This window comes from Oreochromis niloticus, linkage group LG7 (assembly GCF_001858045.2).
Source record: "Oreochromis niloticus isolate F11D_XX linkage group LG7, O_niloticus_UMD_NMBU, whole genome shotgun sequence".
NCBI classification, from domain to species: domain Eukaryota; kingdom Metazoa; phylum Chordata; class Actinopteri; order Cichliformes; family Cichlidae; genus Oreochromis; species Oreochromis niloticus.
This window is the reverse complement of record NC_031972.2, coordinates 11,551,416-11,575,728: the sequence shown is the minus strand read 5'-3', so window position 1 is coordinate 11,575,728 and position 24,313 is coordinate 11,551,416. Positions and strand designations below refer to the sequence as shown.

Below are 24,313 nucleotides of genomic sequence, written 5' to 3'. Positions count from 1 at the left end.
AAAAAATCCCTAGTTGTTTAGCTTCATTTAAATCTCCTATTTTACTGTGTTTCATGACAAAGCTTGCATGAGGAAATACCACAGGTGCCTCCACCCTTGCTGAGTTTGCTGAGATAAGCTTGACCGGTTAATATTTTTAACAGTTTAAATATGTTTCATGCTTATCACCTTGTAAGGAGTTGTTTTACACACAAGGGGCACCGACCCGACATATTTTAGGAAGGAGCAGTGTATAAATAAAGAGGGAACTGATGTCTCAGTGTGAGTCTCCACTGAGATCACCCATGTATATACATGTTTGAGTTGTGTCTTTCTTTCCCTGCTGAAACAATTCTTTGACATTTTTATTGGTCCTTCGAGCCGGAAAGGAAATAACAACTGTTTTGTTGTGACTCCAAAGCAGAGATCTACACTGATTCCTGACGCCGTGGGGAGCCCGCACTGAAGTCTGTCGACAGCCCTCTCTAGGTAGAGGTGAAAGCCCAGGAGCGTAAAAAATTCGGGTCTTGGCCAGTGTTTTTATCAGTGGTCCACGGCGGTGGGATTCAGTGGAACGATCTAACGAAACCAGCTGCAACAACGTTTCAGTAAGGTAAAGAAAACCACACGTATACACTCGCGTAAAACGTTGTTCGCCTATAGCACGGGCTGGTAGAAAAGTGCAGGGATCCAAAAATAGGTTCGCCACCGCACGGGCTGGTATAAAAGTGCAGGGATTCCCCCGCCTGAAGGGCTGGTAGACTGATCCGCTGAAAGGATCTGCGCGACTGTATAATAAATGTTTGTGTTTTTTGTGTGTGAAGAGTAAATCATTTTTAAGCACGGTACGCTGCTGGATTACTCTTTTGTTATTGTCATTTTGTTTCCTGTCAGTAGCCAAAGTACTGGTGAGTAGAGGAGAAAGGTTGTGTTCATCACGTAAAACTGACACCGCTCCACGAATAGCATAGGAGTAGAAGGGCGTGTTAGTTACCACTCCTGACTCTAATACCAGAGACAGCTCTGCAGTTTTGTTGTAATGGGTAATAAAGCTACAAAACTCACTGCTGACGAGCAGTGGCTAGAGAAAAAATGTCCAGGCGCCGGACAAATTAGTGCATGTAGATGGAGGAATCCAAAGAAAACCAAATGTCCCACGTGGGAAGGCAAATGTAGTCCCTCCGCACTAACGCAACTATAAGAAACCCTCCAAACAGAAATAAATACAAGAGGAATGAAGTGGAATAAACAAAAGGTTAAATTAAATCAGAGCTTATCTGATGTATTCAAACTAATAATAGGCAGGATAACAACCTGTAAACTGGTATTAACAATGAAATATCGTTGGCATGACGAACGTGCATAGAATGAATAGAGTAAATGAAACCAGATAATTCACATGAAAGTATATCAAATAAAAAAGAGAGCTGCATAAGGTATATTGAGGCTGTGTCATTGTTCAGCCAAGGAAAGTGTGTCTCCAGCTTGGGTAAGGGTGAAACTGCAGATCACCCCCAGCCCTTGATGGATACATAATAAAATATATATGAAATATTATAATAGACTATTGTATATTTGTAGTATAGTAGTATATTGTAATATACTATTGATGTTATATAGAAATAAGAGAAAACAATTATGAGATAATAATCCATCCATGCATCCATCTTCATCCGCTTTATCCGAGGCCGGGTCGCGGGGGCAGCAGCCTAAGCAGAGAAGCCCAGACCTCCCTCTCCCCAGCCACCTCCTCCAGCTTGTCCGGGGGAACACCAAGGCGTTCCCAGGCCAGCCGAGAGATATAAGCGTGTCCTGGGTCTGCCCCGGGGCCTCCTCCCGGTGGGACATGCCCGGAACACCTCACCCAGGAGGCGCCCAGGAGGCATCCTTGTCAGATGCCCGAACCACCTCAACTGGCTCCTTTCGATGTAGAGGAGCAGCGGCTCTACTCTGAGCCCCTCCCGGATGGCCGAACTTCTCACCCTATCTCTAAGGGAGAGGCCAGCCACCCTTCGGAGGAAGCTCATTTCTGCCGCTTGTATCCGCGATCTCGTTCTTTCGGTCACTACCCACAGCTCGTGGCCATAGGTGAGGGTAGAGACGTAGATCGACCGGTAAATTGAGAGCTTCGCTTTTACACTCAGCTCCCTCTTCACCACGACGGACCGGTGCAGCGTCCGCATCACTGCAGCCGCAGCACTAATCCGTCTGTCGATCTCCGGCTCCCTTCTCCCATCACTCGCGAACAAGACCCCGAGATACTTGAACTCCTCCACTTGGGGCAGGAACTCATCCCCGACCCAGAGTGGGCACTCCACCCTTTTCCGGCTGAGAACCATGGCCTCAGATTTGGAGGTGCTGATCCTCATTCCCGCTGCTTCACACTCGGCTGCGAACCGTTCCAGTGCGAGCTGGAGGCCCTCACCTGATGAAGCCAACAGAACCACATCATCCGCAAAAAGCAGAGATGAGATTCTGAGGCCACCGAAGCGAAAGCCCTCCGCCACTTGGCTGCGCCTAGAAATCCTGTCCATAAAAATTATGAACAGAACCAGTGACAAAGGGCAGCCCTGGCGGAGCCCATCACCCACCGGGAACGAGTCCGACTTATTGCCGGCAATGCGAACCAAACTCTTGCAACAGTTGTATAAGGATCGAATGGCCCGTAGCAATGGGCCAGACACCCCATACTCCCGCAACACCTCCCACAGGACACCCCGAGGGACACGGTCGAATGCCTTCTCCAAGTCCACAAAACACATGTAGACTGGTTGGGCAAACTCCCATGCACCCTCAAGTATCCTTGAGAGGATAAAGAGCTGGTCCAGTGTTCCGCGACCAGGACGAAAACCGCATTGTTCCTCCTGTATCCGAGGTTCGACTAGCGGACGAACTCTCCTTTCCAGCACCCTGGCATAGACTTTCCCAGGGAGGCTGAGGAGTGTGATCCCCCTGTAGTTGGAACACACCCTCCGGTCTCCCTTCTTAAAGATGGGGACCACCACCCCGGTCTGCCAATCCAGGGGTACTGCCCCTGATCTCCACGCAACATTGCAGAGGCGTGTCAACCAGGACAGCCCTACAACGTCCAGAGCCTTCAGGAACTCGGGGCGGACCTCATCAACACCAGGGGCTCTGCCACCAAGGAGTTGTTTAACTGCCTCAGTGACCTCGCCCCCGGAAATTGGCGGGTCATTCCCCTCATCCCCAGACTCTGCTTCCTCCTCGGAAGACGTGTCAGTGGGATTAAGGAGGTCCTCGAAGTATTCCTTCCACCGCATGACAATTTTCTCAGTCGACGTCAGCAGCGCTCCACCAGCACTATACACAGTGCAGGTAGAGCACCGCTTTCCCCTCCTGAGACGCCTGACGGTTTGCCAGAATCTCTTCGAGGCAGTCCGAAAGTCTTTTTCCATGGCCTCTCCGAACTCCTCCCACACCCGAGTTTTTGCTTCAGCCACTGCCCGAGCCGCATTCCGCTTGGCCTGTCGATACCTGTCGGCTGCCTCCGGAGTCCCACAGGCTAACCAAGCCCGATAGGACTCCTTCTTCAGCCTGGTGGCTCCCTTCACCTCTGGTGTCCACCATTTGGTTCGGGGATTACCACCACGGCAGGCACCAACCACCTTGCGGCCGCAGCTCAATGCAGCAGCTTCGGCGATGGAGACGCTGAACATGGTCCATTCGGACTCAATGTCCCCAGTCTCCCTCGGAATGCTGTTGAAGCTCTGCCGGAGGTGTGCGTTGAAGATCTCGCGGACTGGGGCCTCTGCTAGACGTTCCCAGCACACCCTCACTACGCGTTTAGGTGCACCGGGTCTGTCCAGCGTCCTCCCCCGCCACCTGATCCAACTCACCACCAGGTGGTGATCAGTTGACAGCTCAGCCCCTCTCTTTACCCGAGTGTCCAGAACATATGGTCGCAGGTATGGTTGGGAGGAGATAATAATATTAATAATAATATTAATAGTGACATAATATTAATGAGAAGAAGCATCTTATTCAGCTATGATGTAAGGTGGATAATTGTTAAAAGTAGTCTGAATCAAGCTTAAGGTTTGCTCAAACTCAGTTCAATGATATATGAGATGAAGAAAATAAAGAAAATACCTAAACTAATCAGGTGCATAGAGGCGCTTGACCTGATTGAAATCCTGTCATCCTAGATGAGACTTTGTTGAGATGGAGAGCAAACCTATACTAACAACTTTGCAGACAAAGCAGCTGCAAAACAAAAAGTGGACACACTGACACTTGACACCCCCACACAAATTCCACTGGATGTTTTGAGAAATGAACAAAAATCGGCACCATTATTAGAGCAAAAGAAATGGTTGAGGTGCGGAGCAATCCTACAGGATGATCTGATGATATGTGATGGGAAACCAATACTACTGAAGTCTTTACATAAAACAGTAGCTCTTGTGACACATGGAGTTACTCATGTGTCAACAGGAGGGAGTATAATTAGTTAAAAACACACTTCTATACACTAAATTTTGAAACTTCGGCAAAAGGATTTATAAGGACATGCATGATTTGTCAAAAGCATAATACACAAGGTAACCTAAGACCAAAAAGAGGTCATTTTCCTGCACCACCTCACCCATTTCATACTATTCACATGGATTTCATTGAGCTAAATGAAAGCCAAGGTTCAAAATACGCCTTAGTGATTATAGATGTGTTCTCAAAATGGCCAGAAATTTATCCTGTAAAAAAGGCAGATGCAATCTCTGTAGCAAAATGCCTAGGCAACCATTTTGTCCCAACATATGGCATACCGTCCCTGATAAGATCAGACAATGGAACACATTTTGTAAATGATGTGATTAGCAAGGTCTCCGAAGCATTAGGATTTAGTATAAAAAATCACTGTGCCTACCATCCACAAAGTGCAGGGCTAGTGGAAAGAACAAATGGCACTATCAAACAAAGATTAAGGAAATGCATGGAAGAGACGGGGAGACCGTGGCCTGAATGTATAGGTCTAGTAAAAATGTGGATGAGATTAACACAAGGTTCCCAAAAATTGACGCCATTTGAAATAATTCATGGAAGACCTTTCCCCCTACCGATAACGAGTGAACCAGTAAGCAAATCAGTTAGAGAGACCACTCTAGCAGAGTGGATGGCAAAGCTACTAGAAAATAAAGAAATTGTGCTGAACAACAAATTGCCGCATGACTCTTCTCCAGTATTTTGCAGGTTGAAGCCAGGTGACTGGATCCTAATCAGGGTACTCCAGAGGAAAAATTGGAGCTCACCCCGTTGGGAGGGACCATACCAAGTGCTTTTAACCACGCCTACTGCATGCAAGATTTCTGAAAGACCATCCTGGATCCACCAAAGTCGCTGTAAGAAAGTGAGTGAGAGCATAGACTAATAGACGCCGACGCCCCTGCCCTCTGGTGATCCGAAAGGTGGAGGAAGGGCTGATCGGGTATATCCCGCCCTTTGCTTCTTGCCTTTAGTCTACTTATCAGAGGGGCCAGGTGCGCCAGGTCACCATGAAGCTGCTCCTGATCTCACTGACCCTGGCAGTACTGGCAGCAGGATGCTTCCTACTATTCAATATGGACCAAAAGCATCATCAGAAGAAAGCTTGGACGCATGATAACTCACACCACTACACAATGACATTTCCAATGGCACCTATTGGGTGCAGGGAATGGCCTGGCTATGTGGACAGCGGGCCTATTTCACTCCCCCCAAGAAATGGACAGGTATGTGTGCTCCAATCTTCATATCTGATCACACGTTTAAGATAACTACCGACGATACATCACTCAAAAGAGGGAAAAGATCAGTTGACACTCCAGATCCAAAACCACATGACCCAATATGGGGCTCTGACGTCCCACAGGAATTCAAGCTTTGGACTACAGGACAGAAAGTGCTGCACTCACTCTTTCCGTGGGTAGGCACAGGGAAAAATGCGCTGAGGATCGAGACATTGAACTATCGATTTGGATTGTTCCTGAATACATCATGTCGAGTCAATGACCAGCAAAACGAGGAGATAGATGCCCTGCGAATAATGGTCATGCAACATCAAGTGGCGCTTGATATTGTGCTGGCTGAAAAAGGAGGATTATGTGTGCTTTTTAACACCACCTGTTGCACTTACACACCTGACAACATACATTCTAGTAACATGACGGATGCATTAAAAGTTCTAAAACGACTTCAGAATGTACAGTCAAAGGAATATGTAGACGGGGGTACAGATTGGTTGAAATGGTTGCTAAGTGGCTCGTGGACTGTTTTGCTGTATAAAGGTCTAATATTCATAGGACTCTTACTTGTATTATTCTGTGTATTTTCCACATGTATTCTCCCTTGTCTCAGGAAGATGATTTCTAAAATGATTTCCACATCATTGACAGCTTATGTTACTGTACCAATGGATGACAAAAATGATCTGAGTAACAGTGAAGATAACTTTGAAGACGAAGATGTTTATGTGTGAGAAGAAAATCTTAAAGACGACCTGTAAAGCTAGATTGCAATATAAGTAACACATGATGACATGTTTGAAAATGCTAGGAGCAAGAGAACATGTTCTGAAATAAAGTGTGAAACGTGTTTAAATGAGCTAAAACAGGAGGGAATGTTAAAGGATTTTTATATGTATTCTGCTTTATTGTAGTTAAAAAATCCCTAGTTGTTTAGCTTCATTTAAATCTCCTATTTTACTGTGTTTCATGACAAAGCTTGCATGAGGAAATACCACAGGTGCCTCCACCCTTGCTGAGTTTGCTGAGATAAGCTTGACCGGTTACTATTTTTAACAGTTTAAATATGTTTCATGCTTATCACCTTGTAAGGAGTTGTTTTACACACAAGGGGCACCGACCCGACATATTTTAGGAAGGAGCAGTGTATAAATAAAGAGGGAACTGATGTCTCAGTGTGAGTCTCCACTGAGATCACCCATGTATATACATGTTTGAGTTGTGTCTTTCTTTGCCTGCTGAAACAATTCTTTGACAGAGTTTGACAACATTGGATTACATTAATTAGATTGCGTCTAATTAGCAGTTAATATGTGAAAACTTAATAAGTGAAAACTCAGAATTTGAATGCATTTCATTTGTCAGCTTTAAAATTCAAAATTTTTTATAGTTTACTAAGCTTTGACCTCCTGATGATACTAAAAAGTCTGATTATTAGATATTTCATGGGATGTGTGCCAGAGTTAAAGTTATTTTAAAGATTTTTTCTATAATCGTTCATGTCTTAACAGGGCAAATCTACATGGTAGCTTATGCTGTGAACATAAACTGCTTTAGGGCAGGTTAGATTGTAGAGTAGAGATCAAGAGGTATAAAATCACTATTCCTAGATCCCTCGGACCTCTGCGGGGAGAGTAGGAGGAAGTTTTTCAGTAGTGTCTAACATCTTGTGTTTCCCTGATAAGCATCAGTAATATATGTAAATTCTTAGATTCAACTTTATTATTTGATTTTCTTTCTATTGGCTGCAAAAAAAATTTAAAACAATTTTATTGTTTTATTAGCAATAATATCTGATTCTAAAACAGGACACCTACACTCTACTTGGAGACCTCATATCATTTGTGTATAGACTAAGCCTACTGTCACGTCCGGTGTGGCAGAGTGGAGTTTGTAGAAAAGGACCCAAAATGCGGCAGCTCTGGTGCAGGTGAGTATTTATTGACAGGAGTGGAAACAAACAGCTGACAGAGAGTGAGCAGCTGACACTGGAGACTGAGCTGACAGAGAGTGAGCAGCTGACACTGGTGACTGAGCTGACGGTGGCTGCTGGGCGGCTAGCCGAGCTGACGGTGGCTGCTGGGCGGCTGGCCGAGCTGACGGTGGCTGCTGGGCGGCTAGCCGAGCTGACGGTGGCTGCTGGGCGGCTGGCCGAGCTGACGGTGGCTGCTGGGCGGCTGGCCGAGCTGACGGTGGCTGCTGGGCGGCTGGCCGAGCTGACGGTGGCTGCTGGGCAGCTAACTGGGCTTGAAGCCGCTGAGCAGGTGAATAGCTGTTCACGTTAGTATCTGCCACACAAAACACAGCCCCGGAATAAACAGTCACACAGTCCGAAAACGGAAAAGAGTCCTCACTCACCACAGCCGGCGAATTAGGAGTCCGAACGTCCGGCTGTGGGGTGGCGCGCCGGCGGCGTGATCGGTGTTTTCTCCCCGCAGACGGCTCCGACGGGCCGGGCAAAACCACATCCGGCGGGTCGGGCAGCGAGGTAGAAGTGGCTGAGAGAAGGTGTGGTGTGTTGTGGAGAAAGGCCTGCACAGTCGGTGGAAGCGACTCCAGAAGCCATGGCAGGCCGGAAAAGAGCCGTTGTAACCGGCTTTCCACAGCGCGGCGAAGCTCCTCCAGAGGGTTCTCTAGCCACAGCCCGAGGAGAATCTCCACATTGTAAATAATGTCGTCCCGGAGCTCCTCAGACGGATTTACTGCTGCTGGGTCCATGGTGGCTGGTTCGTACTGTCACGTCCGGTGTGGCAGACGTGTGGAGTTTGTAGAAAAGGACCCAAAATGCGGAAGCTCTGGTGCAGGTGAGTATTTATTGACAGGAGTGGAAACAAACAGCGATGGCGGGGGAACATGAAACTGGAACCTAAACTGGGCGGAGCTAACAAAACAAACCTGAACGAAGATGCAGGGAGGTACGGGGAAATACACCGAGAGGCGGATGGAGAGACGCAGGAAGAGCGAGGTGAACAACACAGACAAACCAGCAACGAGGACAGGTGAACACACACTATAAATACACACCAGTAATCATGGGATGGGAAACAGGAGGGAAACACACCTGGGAAACATAACAGCTGACGGGGCAGGGGAAACGTAAACAGAACGCGCTGACATAAGACAGAGACCTTCAAAGTAAAACAGGAAACACATGCACGTAATGACACAGACTCAGAGACGCGGACTAAACATAGAGACCTACTACACTAAGGGGATGCACAAGCAGGGAAGACACCAAACAGAGGGAACACCACTAAACCCTAGGAAACCCAAAACAACAGTCATAATACAAACCAATAACACTGGGTCACCGACCCAGGACCATGACACCTACGTTTGAATTCTGTTTTTATTTTTAATCTTTATTATCAAACCCTTAAAAATCCTTATTTTACCCCTCTGTTAACTAAACCACCAGACTAATGATTTTCTGCAGCATTCATCTGTTGTCCTTTTTATAATAGTGTTGTATTTGACTGTTATATTTTTATGTTTCTTATACATTTTTAATCACGTTGTAGGTGGCACTCATAGGGATCATTTTCTGTGGAAGAAAAATCATATTACCCATGAAACAATCCTTTAAGATTGGGACTGCCAACACCACCTCTTTCATGTGCGCCCAAGAAAACCCTGGGTTAATTTACCGAATTGATAACCAGCTTAACTTGACTGCTTATCCTGATTGTCAACATTAGGGTAAGTGAATACAGCTAACAAAAAGATTCCCTGGATATGTTGAGCTGGCTAGTACAGGGCCAAGATATATTTCTGTTACCCAACTTCAGAGTTCAGTTTTATCAGTTTTACTTCAGAGTTGAAGATAACTCTCTTTCTAGAACAGAAAAGCTTTAGTTTCCCCCCACTCAGGTTTAACAAACTCAGAGTTGTTAGCTGAAGCCCTGCACTGCTGTATTGGACTATATCCCCCTTTCAGCCCTTGCTGAATAACACAACCCGCAGACATGAGTGCAGACATGCTGAGTAAATGGAAAAAGGACAAGCTCCAGGTCTCCTTGGAGATCTTACATGACCGTAACACAAAGCGGTCAAATGCAAAGTCTGCTTACTTCTCAAATATTGTTTCTAACAGTCACAGGCCTCAATTGCTCTTTAGTATTTTTAATTCTGTCTTGGTGAGAACCGCTGTAATGTTGATCAGGCTGTTGAAAAATTTTCTGCTTGCAGATTTTCATCACATCTGGCTGGTAATTCCAAATTGCCCATAGGTGTGAATGTGAGAGTGAATGCTAGTCTGTATCTCTGTGTTTGCCCTGCAACAGACTGCCAACCTGTCCAGGATGTACCCTGCCTCTCGCCCTATAGCAGGTAGGATAGGCTCAAGTTCTTCCTCCAGTGTGACATCACTTTGGATTATTGCATTTTATGGTCTGCATTTACTTTACTTTATTTGATCTTATTTTATTTATTGTCTTTTAATGTTGTGTGTTGGATTCTATTTTACTGGATTTTAAAACTTTTACTTCGGCTATATATTTTCATTTACAACACTTTGTTGAACTCTGTTATTCTAAATGCACTATATGAATACATTTGTGTTATATAAATACATTTGACCTTGACTTTATCTGTATGTCCAGTTTGAGAACTGCTGCTAGCTTATGCAGACACTCGGACGACTCCCTCTGTGAATTGTAATAGCCCAGCTTTGCTGAGGGTCGTGATTCTGCCAGGCTGAAGTGTCTCTGAATAATTTATGTGACAACACAAGGTTAGCATAAACCAGGGGTAGCTAACTCCTCTCCTCAGCTCTTGGTGCCTTAGTAGAACCTCATGCATCAAACATTATGAGTGGCTGCTCAAAGGCTTCACACATCTCCTACCTTGGTCATTTTTCAAATCCTGTGCTTCAATGTGACACTGGCCACAAACAAAAGGTTATTGTCAGCTTGCTGCTGAAGTAAAACAAAAATGCAATGGAAAATCCCACACAGCACCAACAAGTAGACAAAACTGTGATAATCTCCTGTGGACAAATCATGGTCCCCAGAGGACAAAGCCCAGGGCTTGATAATTCCCTAACTTTCCCTGTAGGTAGTTTTTAATGACCTCTAATTAACAAAGGTGAGGGATGATATGTGAGATGGCTTCTAGAGAAACTGACACTTGCACTGACACAAACCCAGACAATCATTCGATATTCAAAAATTGCTACATATGTATTTTCTATATTTTGCAACTGCAGTCCTCCACATTTAGACGCACAAGTGAAAACGTATCACAGAACAGATATGATCCCAGTGGGAATAGGAGCTTTAGAGGCCGTAATTCCCATCTCCCTGGGAGAGACACTGCAGTAGATTCCAGTCACATCATCAAAGGTCTCCTAAAACTGAGTCTTCAGAACAAATACACAGCTTAATGTCTTCTATGATGAGCTGCTAACCCGCCTGTTGTCTTGGTGTATTTTGGTAAAGTTTTTTTTATGTATTTATGAGCAGAAGATAGTCAGGAAAACATTTACAACCTTGTGTAAATTGATCTAATAATTTCCACATTTGAGAAGCTTAACATGATTTTTTTTAAAGAATGTTAGATAATAGTCCTGTAGTATGCATGATGATGGGATTGAAGTGATATTTCAATATTTTTTACCTTTTGTAAGGTAACTCTAAGAGTTAAAATTTATTATTTTATTTTTGGTCTTACTTGTTTAGTTGTCTATTGTAACTTAATTTCCAACAATATATCAACATTTCACTAAATCACAGCTGTCCTTTCACTTGCTGTTTTTCTCAAAAACAAAATGATGGCAGCTGCTGCCTTGCTGCAGCTGATGTCACCGGTTACCATGGCAACTAGTGCCCAGCTGTGAAAGCGAGCAAGAGGCAACGTCCAGCACAAGTGTGTGTGTGTGTGTGTGTGTGTGTGTGTCTTACTTAATGTGCCAGTGACAATACATTTAGAGGATTTTGGGGAAAACATAAATATCAAACAGGCACTACCTGCTTTTATACCGTGAGGTCCAGCATATCTGAGACTACATCAAACAGCTGTGACACTTTTATGTAAAAATGGAAATAATCTGAAGGTATGAGGATTCCAACTAAACCTTTAATTTAATAAAATATTTAGGAATACAAGTCGTAACTTGTAAAATTCAGATTTGGCACTTACAATTTGTCTTATTTGTCTGTTAAGCTAAATCAATCTGCAGCCATTGTTCACCTCTAAGAAAAATGGCTGTATCTCATGAACACAGCAGAAGCAATAAAGGAACACGGTGGTGCTATAGCTCATTTGGTTGAGCAGGTGACCCATATTCTAAAAAGCTGGGTTTGATTCGACTCCAGACCATTTCCTGCATTTCCTGTCTACTCTCTACAGTGACATTGGCCAAAAAATAAATAAAAATAAATAAAGGAATTTCACAAGAGTGAAAAAATTATTATCAGCAAAAATCCTTTCTATGTGTCACAACATGACTAGGCTCCACATCATATGGAGAGCAATACATTAAGCTTTGTACAGTGAGAGACAAAAATCCAGTTACGTTTCAGATAGACATTTTGATTCCAGTCAGCAGAGGTCAGGGCTGGAGAAGAAGGCTGTCTAATAGCCTCAGAGCATCTCAGTGGTCTCTGAACTGATTCCCAGAAGGGAAGAATACTCGCACATGGTCAGCTCTGGACACTGCAGATGAACAGCTGTTCTTATTATACTAGTTTCTAGTATATTTGTTGGATGCATGCACACTTGTAGTGTAGCCACAGTTACAACTAACTGCGGGGACAAAAGATTTTGACGATTCTGCAATTTTGCTGCTAGGCCACACAACACAATTAGTTCAAGAAGCACCTGACAACCACAAAATTCTGGATTTATAGATTTTCCTCCCCTGTCCCCTGACCTCTGGTGGTCTTGGACTTTAGTACCAGACTGTTTTTTTCTGCAAGCGTATTCAATACTGAATAACATTTTGTTAGAATACAATACACAGAGCAATGAGACACCACAATGAGGGCTAGAAGGTGGTTATGAATATTTCCCTGCTTATATTTACTAAACAAAACTCACAGAGAGATCATATTTATGCCCTTGTAACTATCTGTATTTGTATTTTCACACAATTACCAAGATAAACACAAGCCACAAGCATATGGAGCACCATCTGCTCTGCAGAACTCCACTGCCCCTGTGACCATTTACTCATGTTCCCTTAGTGCTCTTGTCCTGGTACAGACCCACACAGCTGACCTCTGCCACCATGACATAAAAAACCTGAACTTCTACCTGGTTTAGTGCCCCAGGTCAAGAAAAATACTCTACGCCCTGTACTATATTTTTTTTTAACTTAATTCCTTAGCTATACTTATTATTTCTGTAAGCTCAACATGAATTCAGTGGGGTTTTTAAAGTAGTAATTCTGGCAATTTCCTCTGAACACAGAAAAAATAGAGAATGTGCTCCACAAATATTTGAGTATATAAATTATTTAAAAATAAATGAATTTTAAAAATCACATAATGCAAGTTCTCATTTAAAGTTTTGATTTTACAGCAAAGGAAAAAGACATCTAGACATCGAGAGCATACAAGTTATATGGGTTGTAATTTCTGATTTTTAAAACAGTTTAATATAAACTCTGAAGCCAAAATGATGCCATTATTTAATTTATACACGCCTTGTCTGCAGCTTTTATTTCCAAATTCTATAAAAACTTAATATATAATAATTAGAAAATTTAAAAAAGTATTCAAATGACCTGTAGTGTGTCTAATTTATCTGTACTGTGCACAGTTCAGTCCATACCTGTAAGTGTTTGGACAAATACACATTTTTTTATTTTGCCTTAGACCAACCACAATGGATTCTAGACCAAACAACCAGAAACGTGGTTTTATTGATTAGGAATTACAACACAGTGCACTATTTTAGCATCTGAATTGATAAACAAGAGTTTCACAGCCAGGTGAGGCCCGTTCCCTCAATTTAAGCAGATAAAGTAGAGTAGTGTTTCACTTGTATTTGCATTTGGTTCACTGACTTACCATATATTTAAAACGATGCACTCTAAAAACTAAAACTGACATTTACTTAAAATTTTTGAGGCAACACTTTTACACTTAAAAATATTGAGTAGATTGGAAACCAGTCAAATCTGTTCAATATACTTGATCAATTGAATAACTAAAGCTTAAACATATTAAGTTGAAATGAATAATTTTAGTTGTTACACAAACATGAAAAAATTGAGTAAATAAAACTGATATGCTTGGGAAATGTAACTGAAATACAGATGGTCAGTTAATCCAAAATTTTGTTCCATTTACTTAATATTGTAAATTCAACATAATCAAAATTGTATCTAATATTAAATATGGTAAATGGCCTGTATTTGTATAGCACTTTACTTAGTCCCTATGGACCCCAAAGCGCTTTACACTACATTCAGTCATCCTGAATGTGTGTGTGAATCATTCAGTCATTCACACACTGGTGATGGCAAGCTACATTGCAGCCACAGCTGCCCTGGGGCACACTGACAGAGGCGAGGCTGCCGGACACTAGCGCCACCGTGCCCTCTGACCACCACCAGTAGGCAGTAGGCAACCAGTAGGCGACCGAGACTGTCGGTGCCGGGGCTCAAACCGGCAACCTTCCGATTACAAGACGAACTGCCAACTCTTGAGCCACGATCACCCCTTAACATTTAAATATGAATGTTATTGTATTTCACTGGTAGTCTAAGTCTAAAAAACTAAACAAACTAATATGTAGTCATGTGCTTCATAATACATGTATGAAAAATGACCACATGTTAACATTTTTCCAAATGAAAATTTAATTTTCAGAAACATGGCAATAACTCGAAATAAACAAGCGCTAAAAAGACAAGAGCCTTTTCCCTTTTAGCTCAAAGCCTTACATACTTGAATGATAAATGGCAAACCAGGAGAGCAAACACAAAAGCTCAGAGTATTTAAAAAACAAAGTGCGAAGAAGATATTCTGTGAACCACATACTGAATTTTTTGTCTGAGATAAATGTAAATAAATACCTTAATTTAACACAAACACATACGTTAACATTTTAGACATTTATTTCAACTTATCAAACTCAAATAATTACTAAAAGGATATTCATAGATTTTATCAGGCTCATCTAACTTATATTTATAGTGATATTTACTAAGCCTCTGAATTACTTTTTAGAGTGGCTAATTTTTCCACTTATAATTGAATCTCTGAAAATGTGAGACTGTGTATAAACATGTAATTGCATGACACATGCATGATAGTCTTTTAATATAAATACTTAGTTTTTAATAGTGTCCAGCCATAGCAGTGCCACATCTAAGTGAAACCAGGAGAAATGAACCTAAATACACGTGTAATGTTTGTAAGGCTATGTGAGGAAAACTACTCACCTGGATCATGTAGAGCTGAGCAATGCGGTACTCCTCCACACTCATAGGCATAGGGATCCGATACTCCTTGATCAGCATGGCTGTGCTTGAGTTGAGCGGACACAGTTAGTGTGTGTGTCCAGAGAGGAAGCAGCGCGTGAAGGTAGATGCTCCTGTCAGTCGGCTTTGCTACCCAAGCTGCATGTTCAAGCAGGAAGAACGGGACTCATTATTCACACCTGAGACAGAGGAAAAATGTCCTTTCAGCTTCCAGAGTTACAGACAAACCACAGGAAGAGTTTGCATGTTTGTCTCAAGGATTAACCCCCCCCTCCCTCTACATACACAAGCCAACACATACAAGGTAATCCACTGACCCAGGAAACGCGCTGAAATCCCCCAGCAACCTAAATCCCAACTCTGACTACAGACCAAAGATGCAACCAAGTTGTGTTCAGTGCTGCCTTTTAAATCACTCTTCTTGTCTATGTCTTCTCTAGTGATAGAAAGCGTATGTATTCAAGTGTCATGGAGCCACAGTGCTGAGGTATTTTCTTGTTGTATTATATTTCAACTTATAGTGCATTTCAGATTGGAAGACTGTACTACTTAAAGTTAATAGAAATTTTACTTACATTACTACATAGGGGGAAAAACATATAAGCTGTTCATTTAAAATAATGCATTCCATAAAAGTTTCCTGGCATTATCTGGTTCACTTGTCCCTGTAGAGCAGGTTTGGTCAACATTTTTATTCCAGAGTTCTACTGATACTGATTTAGATAGGCAAAAGGCCACATTCTTTTTGTTTCTCTTTTACATGTGTGTTAGCTAAACTGAGATGGGCCCAGGCTATGGGTTGTATTTTTCCCATGTGTACCTTAGAGAGACTGACATGCTGGATGACTGCTCCTCGCTGAACCTGTGATCTCTATTCTGTCACCAAGTGCTTTTGCTGGGGTTCTCTCTCTGATTGTAGCACCTTTACCTTTACCCCAACAATACAAAGCTTCTTGGGGTGACTATTGTTGATACTATTGACTGGTGCTACACTATAAATAAAACCGAATTGATCTGTTGGCTTGCATATTAAAATACATTTTTAAATAACCAATTTTCTGCACTTAAATTACCATTTAAATGTGGGAATTTTAATTGCAAAAGTAATTTTAGCAGCTCATCCCATCTCTATGAGTCTGACAGCTCTGTTTCCACAAGGAAGGTGGAACCAAGTGTTTTGACTCATGTGCTCCATTAAAAAAAAAAAAAAAAAAAAAAAATGCCATCTTTACTTTACATCATTATTCATTTATCCAAACAGTGCTGTGAGAGTGAGGGTGATGTACTGCTTATTCCACCTGCCGTTAAACAACCAGAAGAGGGTCACATGACAATGAATGCTTAATCTTAGGCAGATGATGGTGGACAGTAAATCTAATGCTGAGAGGGGAAGGGGTTAAGGTAAGGAGCTGATGTTGAATGCGAAGTGTGTGTCTGTCCATCTGTGCATGATTAAGCTGTGCATGTTTGTTCAAGCTGCTATAGCAAATGAACCGTAGTGGTCAGGAAGTATAGATTGACATTAAAGACTTCCTGGAGTCTTCATTTGCTTATTATTGTATTTAAGCTACAGCCATTTTTAAAATCTGTCAAATGACAGTAATAACCCAGCTGATAAACCACAGAATTTGGACTTTTTTCTTGGAACGTCAGAATTCTGAGGGAAAAAAAATCTGAATTCTAAAAACAAAAACTGAGAATTCTGAAATTAATGTCAGAATTCCAATTCCAATTTGATTGCCAGCACTGCAAACAGGAAAATCTGACCAGAAAAAGTATTACAAGATGTAAAACAACTGCATGGCAGGGGCGTTGTTTTATTTTTCTGAACAGTCCATGCCCCAGGAGCAGTTACATGATTCAGAGCTATGCTCAATACTATACTTTTAAATCATTTCATTCAAAGATTCATTTCTTTTACACACATCTACAATGGATAAATAATAACAAACAACAGGAGCAGGTATAAAACATTTGTCTGACTCAACAACAGAACGAACAGTGAAATCCAAGCTGCCCTCCAGAAGCTGTAATGTATGACCTTATTTACAATGCAGAGACAGTTTGTGCTCTGGAGCAGTTACAGCAGAGAAACTAAGTGACATTTCTCACTGACTCCTATGAAGAGTGAGTCCTTGGTCCACAGAACAGCTGCTATACAGCGAGAATCACTAAATCCACATAATGCAAAATGTGAGACAGTGGCAGATGAGCCCTGACATGTAGACATAAACAGACACATAGTGTCATGTATGATAAACTGGCTTTTTTTTTTGGCAAAAGGATGTGAATTATTAAGGAGAGCCGCCAGCATATTACTGTAGGGGAAATGATTAGTTCACTGACAGAAAATGAATCAATTATTTTAAGAATGAATTTACATTCATTACAGGGAGATGCTTTCTCTTAACAAACAAAATCATTTCAAGTAGTTTTAAATATAAGGATAGTCATTAACAGATTAGCTATCTTCCCTGGTTTGCATAGGTCTTGTGCACAAGTGTAGCAAATCTCAGGTTTATATGTAAGTTGTTAAAATAGTCTAAAGTTGCTTTTATTAATTACAGTACAAACAGTAGCACCTACAATCAAAGAAGTTACTTGATTTCCTATTAGAGGGGCTGCTTTTAGTGGTGAATTTGAAGCTAATTGCCACTGTCTCTGCAGGGCATTTTAGCATCTTTCAGCTATAAGTTTACAACTCGTAGAGCAATGCTATAATAAGCCCCAATCAACATCTGCTCACCAGACACAACATTTCACTATGGCACCAGGACGAAACCACATAATAAAGAAAGATTATCCTCTATAGACTCCAATAAGTGAGAATCCTACGTGTTTCTCAGATCACCATGAAGGGCTGCATGTTGGATGGCACAAAATTTTCTTCAACTCAGTACCTAAAAATACAAAATCTTCTTGTACAACCCCATGGAGTTGTCTTGGTCTCTTGTCCATACATTTTAGAGTAACATTTCATTCAGCTTCTAGCTTTAAACCAGACATCAAATAAGTTATGAACTAGAACAAGCAATCCATGTTTATTTTTTCAAAGCAGCAGATTGACTTCTTGCTAGTTTTAGCAGACAACATCACATCAGCCCAGTCTTGACTTCTCTACATTAGCTTCCTGTATGTTTTAGAGTTGATTTTAACATCTAAGATGATCATTTTTAAGGCACCAGCTTGGTACCAAGCTGCACAGAAGAAATTTTGACCCTAATTGAACCAGTTTGCAGCCTCAGATCTTTAGGTGGGGCCGTCTGGCTGTTTCAAAACCCAAACTTAAATCTACAGATATGACTGCAGAAATTAGGCTTGAAAAATCAGAAACTTCCTTGAAACCACTTCTTCCAAAGCACATTTTTACAGGCTTGCTTCTTTGTGACATCATTACAGTTTTATGTTGTCTTTTATAGTCTTGTATTAAATGTTTATCATCTTTCACTTGTCTTCTTTATTATTTCCCTATATTTTACTCTTTTACTGCTAATTATTTTTTATTTTACTTTCTGTTTTTGCACCTTTTTTTATTATGTCTTCACTTGAACTTAATTGTATTGGCCTTATTTGGCCCTAATATTTGGCTTTCTATTTGAAACTACCACGTGTGAGTATTCTGCTATTTCTGTTTGCCAAATTGCTTTGCACTCTATTTTTTAAAATACGGTACAAGTAACATTTATTATAATCAAATCACCAGTAAACTCAAACAGAGTGTTGACTCCATGCAGCAGCTAGGACGTTTCCTGGGTAGATTCAGAAGCTTTCCAATTGAGCTCAAAGCAGAAAATTACAGCTGATCAGAGCCAGTGCCTGCCTATGCAGAGAAAAAGAAACGTCTCATCTGCACCTCTGAGAGGATGACTAGCTTCCAGCTGCCATCTATCAAAGTCCTATGTGATGGGAGGTTGAGAAAGCCTACAGCTAAACTGTACTAAATTTACAGCTGAAGCAGCTCTGGTCAAATAAAAACAGCAGCTTGTTCCTATGCACCAAATTGGAGCTCAAGCCACCATCTGGAAAAAGGCACACCCACCATTAGCCCCTTCACATTTAACTTAAGTCTTTAGCCCACAGTCCAACAATAGATGCTGATGTTTCAACCTGAATGACAAAGGTTGTGACAGCTCATCTCTGGGACAACTGCAGATAAAACCAGAACGTATGGGACACGATCTGCCACAACTTACAGGTTATTCTTCATAAAATGGCAAATGTGACCTTGGTCCTGAGCACAGTTAGGTTGAAGACCCAGACTGTGTGTGAGTTTGACTAAATTCTAATGAATAATCTCTGAAAAATAGTGTTTCTTTCAAATTGTTGATGGACATAAGGATGGACAGATGGACAGACACACATCTCGCCATGGCACAAGCTAATCAAACACTTGTGCCAAAAACCAAAAAGATTACAAGGCTACTTACAGCACATGTTGATGAGTTTGACAAACAACTTCGACTGATTCTCCAACCAGTATTTTGGAGCACTAGGGTCAATAGAAATTGACAGAACATGAACATATTAGGTTTTTTCAAACTTGACACCCTCTCTCTACCCACTTCCACTTCATTTGTGTGTCCATGTGGAAGGTCCCCCTCACTGAGCACCATTCCATCCCAGTGAGTGGAAGTGGGTTATGAGATGATCCGCCAGTAAGTCTAGATTGATGCTAAAGATACTGACAATGTTCAGGGTCATGTTGGGCTCCTCATGGAAGATGCCCTGAAAAAATGTGGCATGCATGAAACTAACTGTATGTTTATTAGTAAACTGATCAAAGATAGACATTTTATCAAACAGACACCAACAACATAAGCATTATGTTGCAAATGCACCATTTCTCTAGTCTCTTAAGCTCTCACCTTTTAACTAGCTTTGGCAGATCTTCCTGATCCTGGTTCTGTTCTTTTGATTGTTCATATTTTAGGCTCCTTATCTAACAGAAAAAAACACATTAACATGGCTGTTCCTGTGAATTACTGGTAATCCAGTTCAATTTGTAATAAGTGTTTACTGGGACTTTTGCACATTCGATTCAAAACCAAGATTCCTACAATTCAAAGAAGCTGTTTAACCCACCTTAATGAGCGCTGCTTCATTCAGCTGAGAATATTTAGTTTGTGAAAGGTGCATTGTCATCAAGTCCAGAATTCAACTCTACTAAATGGTGCATGATGGTCACCAGCTGGTCTTTGTGTGTGTCTGCTTTTTGCAGCTTTTGTTTGTTTGTTTTTTATAGTTGTCTTAAACCTGCTGCCAAACAGCCAACAGAAGCAGTGAAGCTGGAGCCAAACAGCTCTGTAGAGCCAAGAGCAGATCCAGGTTCAGGAGATAATTCTCCTGTCAGTGTTTTCATATTTTAATTACAGGCATTGTTATTATGCAAAAAAAAAATTTTAAACACATATAATAGACCCACAAATAATTGGGTACTCTGACTTCCTCCTACAGTCCAAAAACATGTATGTTAGCTTAACTGCTCATTCTAAATTTTCTCTCAGTGTTAGACCTGAGATGGACTGGCCCTTCCATGGTGTACCCCACCTGCCACCTCTCACAACCAGCCTCCCTGAATTGAAGTGGTTAAGAAAAAATCCTCTTGTGGAGCTCTTTTTAAGCTCTTGGTTAGTTTATTTTCTGCACCTTACTTGTATGCACATCTCATGTTGAAGTTTTTTAAGTTCCTGTTCCTCTGCCAAGTCCCCTGAGTCTGTGCAAAGTACATGGCCAATGTACAATATGTGACCCATAGGGGGAATCCACATGACACATCCACTCCAATGCATTTGTTCTTCTAATAAGGATATAAAAGAAGCAGAAGAGTTAGTTAGAATGAACAGTATGGCAAACCGTTACCTTTTGCTTAATCTTTTTCTACAAAAAAATAAGATTTCTGACTCAAAACAATGGAAATCTATGCTATGTGTCCAATGCTCTCAGCTTCCCTCAGGGGGGGATCCCCAGATCCCCAAATCCCCTACTCCCTACTTAATGTGTTCCCTCAGAGATCCTCAAACAAAACCTACGCCCATGATATGAATAATGTGTTTCTGTTGCACTGCAATCACATACACAAGATCTAAGACCAGGAGGCCATCATCTGTTTGTTACACATCACAGTCGGATGCATCAGGATGCATTTGATTTGATTCTTTGGCACTTAGAGGAGTCGTGCTGCACTGACAAGATCCCCCGATGGGATTGCTCTCTACATTCAGTAATCATAGCACACACTGATGTAAAACACACCACAACAGTCTTCACATGCAAGCACACATGCTGGGGCACAACATCTGCCACATACACACAGACAAATCCACAGCAAGTCTGATTCCCCCCTGATTTCATGAGATACCCCAAGAGTCAAGTACTGTACTGTGTGTGCTTGTTGCGTAATTCAGTTTTCCCTCCACACTAGCTGCAGATGTGGATTTCATAGACCGCATTTACTGCCTAATATTCCAATAAGAAATTAGCAAAAGATATTCGGGCTACTCTGTACAAAGCAGAGTCTCGTATGATGATTTATTATCATAACTCAGGTATGAAAAGCTCAGCGTGCAGCACATCATCACCACCCAGCTTGCAGCCACAGGACAGTAATGACATGATGTTCTGCAAACATTTCACCAGATCTAAAGGTTTATATTTTGATTCTTTCACGCTAAATAATCAACATACAAGTTGGTTCACACAATTTGCAAGATGAGGTAATTTTCTTTCAGATATTTGGCTGAAACCTGTAACTGGCATTTTCCCCACATCCACAGGGTTACAGTGTCTGATTATAGAAACCTTTAAAAAAGAAAAAAAGAAAAAAAAAAAAGAAAAGCTTTATTTTTTTAACAAGTGTTTGATAACGAAAACTGAATGCTGCTCAAGCCCACACATCAAACATGAATCCATTACTTATTCACAGCCATAGTTTCCCACCTGCAGATCCTCACTCCAGTCAGCCTCGACCACAGTGAACCACAGTCCAGCAGGCAGCATTTATGTTGCCATCATATCATTTACGTTCATAACAGTGCAGTTTGGAGGAGAAAACAAATGAATGCTCTATTTGGCAGTATTTCATGTATACAAGCAAATAATCATGTATAATCAAATAAATCATTTGGGTGTTTACCTCAAAGCTACCCAACTGATCCACTAAATAGAGGCTTAGGGTCCATTGTAGATTCCAATCCTAAAGAGAATCCCAGCGCAGGCACCCTCGCTCCCCTTCCTCCTCCGTCTTTGGTCAGCTTATCCTCACCGGTTCACCCCCGCTCTGGTAAGGAGCTTCACTTTCTAAATTCTCACAGTGAAATCAGAGAAGATATCGATTCTCTGTCTCTCCTCTATCACCTTTCTCCTCCCATCCACCTCTATTTCTCTTCTGCGCTCCCTCTTCTGCCGTCTCCACCTCTTTGGGACTGAGGAAGCTTTGTTACCACGGAGACGCATGAGGCTGTGGCCTGATTGGTGGCGTTTGTTGTGATGCAGCAAGTCGGCAGTGCAGCCCACCAGATTGATTGCCTTTTCAGTCAGAATCGTTGTGTAACACTGAGCCAGAATCAGCTTACTAAGTGGAGATATATAGGAATTTATTTTCAGTAAAGCGGGGGATTGGAATTCACTTTCAGTGTTACATTACGTTGTGTATCACAGCAAAGCCCCGTAGTGGAAAGTATGGAGGACTGTGAATGTCAAATTTATTTAACTCCAAATTAAAAAACATACTTTACAATGGAATTTAACAATCTATAAAAGACTAACTCAGCACATTTTGTCTATTACATTAATTGATTAATTTTATTGGATAAAAAAGGAGAACAAGCAGAAAGCTAGTTTTCACAAACTAATTATGAAAATAATTGTAAAAAATTTCAATAAATATAATTTTGCCTTTTTTCCAGATATGAAGCAGATTAAAGCAATAAATGCTCACAGTTCCATTTTCTTTGAATTATCCAATTCAGGGTCGCAGGGGGGTGGACCCTATCTCAGCCTCAAGAGGGGAAGTGTCTGTCATAGGGCTAACACAGAGAGACAGGCAACCATTTCCACTTATGGGCAATTTAGAATCACCAATTAACCTAACCCCACTAAATGCATGTCTTTGGACTGTGGGAGGAAGCCGAGTACCTGGAGAGAACCCACACAGACACCAGGAGAACATGCAAATACCACACAAAATAGCTCAGGCTTCTTGATGTGAGGCAAACCATTTTTGCTTTGAAAAATATTTTCATGATTAACCTATTTGCTAAAAAGACTGCAATTAATTTGCTGATCAATTTACAGTTAACTCGATGTAGCAACTTTTTTTTTCAGTCATTTTTATAAAGCTTTATAGGAATGGCTTTGCAAACCCCTTTTTCTTTTTCTCCTTGTGCATTTGATACATTCCCACAAATCCTTGATGATGGGATCTCTTTTAAAGACAACATCAGAGGTGATGAGGTGTAAATGTGTGAAGAAAATGTGTATGCATCACGTTTTAATCGGAGCTCTGAGCAGCAGATTGGTTGCTCTGATGATTACGCCTTTGTTTGCAAGGCATCGTGACTGTCCTGCCTTTGGTGAGGTGCTTTGCTTCTGCTTCAGCCTCTGAGGTGCATTTTGAACAGATTCAGAATGAGTCAACTGAGTGTTGTGAACACAGGTATTTCCCTTTGGTTGAGCAAATTGATACAATTTATACAGGTAATTCCACACTGCAAATAGGCTTCTGAGATATTCAAAAATCATCAGGTTTTTGTTTGCTTGTTTTTTCTCGGCAAGTGTTAGTTCAGTGGCTGCTGAATATGTACACTAAAACCCTTGCAAAACTGATGGAATGGAGGATTGGAGGATATTCATATGGCACAAAAATTCTGACTTCATAAAGGTACCTCAAACACATAGAAAATTAAAAAGAAATTATGAAATCACTTAGTGTGGAGGAAACAAATTATGGATCGATCAACAAAAACATCACAGTTAGCATAGTCTAATGAAAGATAAACAGGTTTCAACTCTCAAATGGTGATTGAGCAATAATTTATACAGGATGGAGCCTTATCATGGACCATTTCTTTCTCTTTCTGTTATAGATTTTCAATTAGCTTGAGATCCAGACTGATTGCTGAGTTAATGTAGCTTTGCCTGAAGAAAAGCTTTAACACTCTTGGCTCTC

At 41.5% G+C, this 24,313-nt stretch overlaps 1 protein-coding gene across 10 annotated transcripts in view; it reads right to left on the bottom strand.

Moving 5' to 3' along the window:
• pitpnm2 (phosphatidylinositol transfer protein, membrane-associated 2) overlaps nucleotides 1-24,313 on the bottom strand; it is an 80,265-nt gene that overhangs the window by 43,045 nt on the left and 12,907 nt on the right. For 2 of the 10 annotated variants that reach the window (XM_019360699.2, XM_019360698.2), the window contains one exon: nucleotides 15,109-15,326. In XM_019360699.2, the coding sequence (XP_019216244.1) occupies nucleotides 15,109-15,186 (78 nt within the window). In that variant the 5' untranslated portion in view covers nucleotides 15,187-15,326. Of the gene's footprint in view, nucleotides 1-15,108; nucleotides 15,327-20,012; nucleotides 20,087-22,083; nucleotides 22,216-22,279; nucleotides 22,683-24,313 lie in introns of those variants that run through there. The other 8 variants (XM_005459654.4, XM_005459656.4, XM_025908745.1 and 5 more) reach the window with 8 other exon arrangements.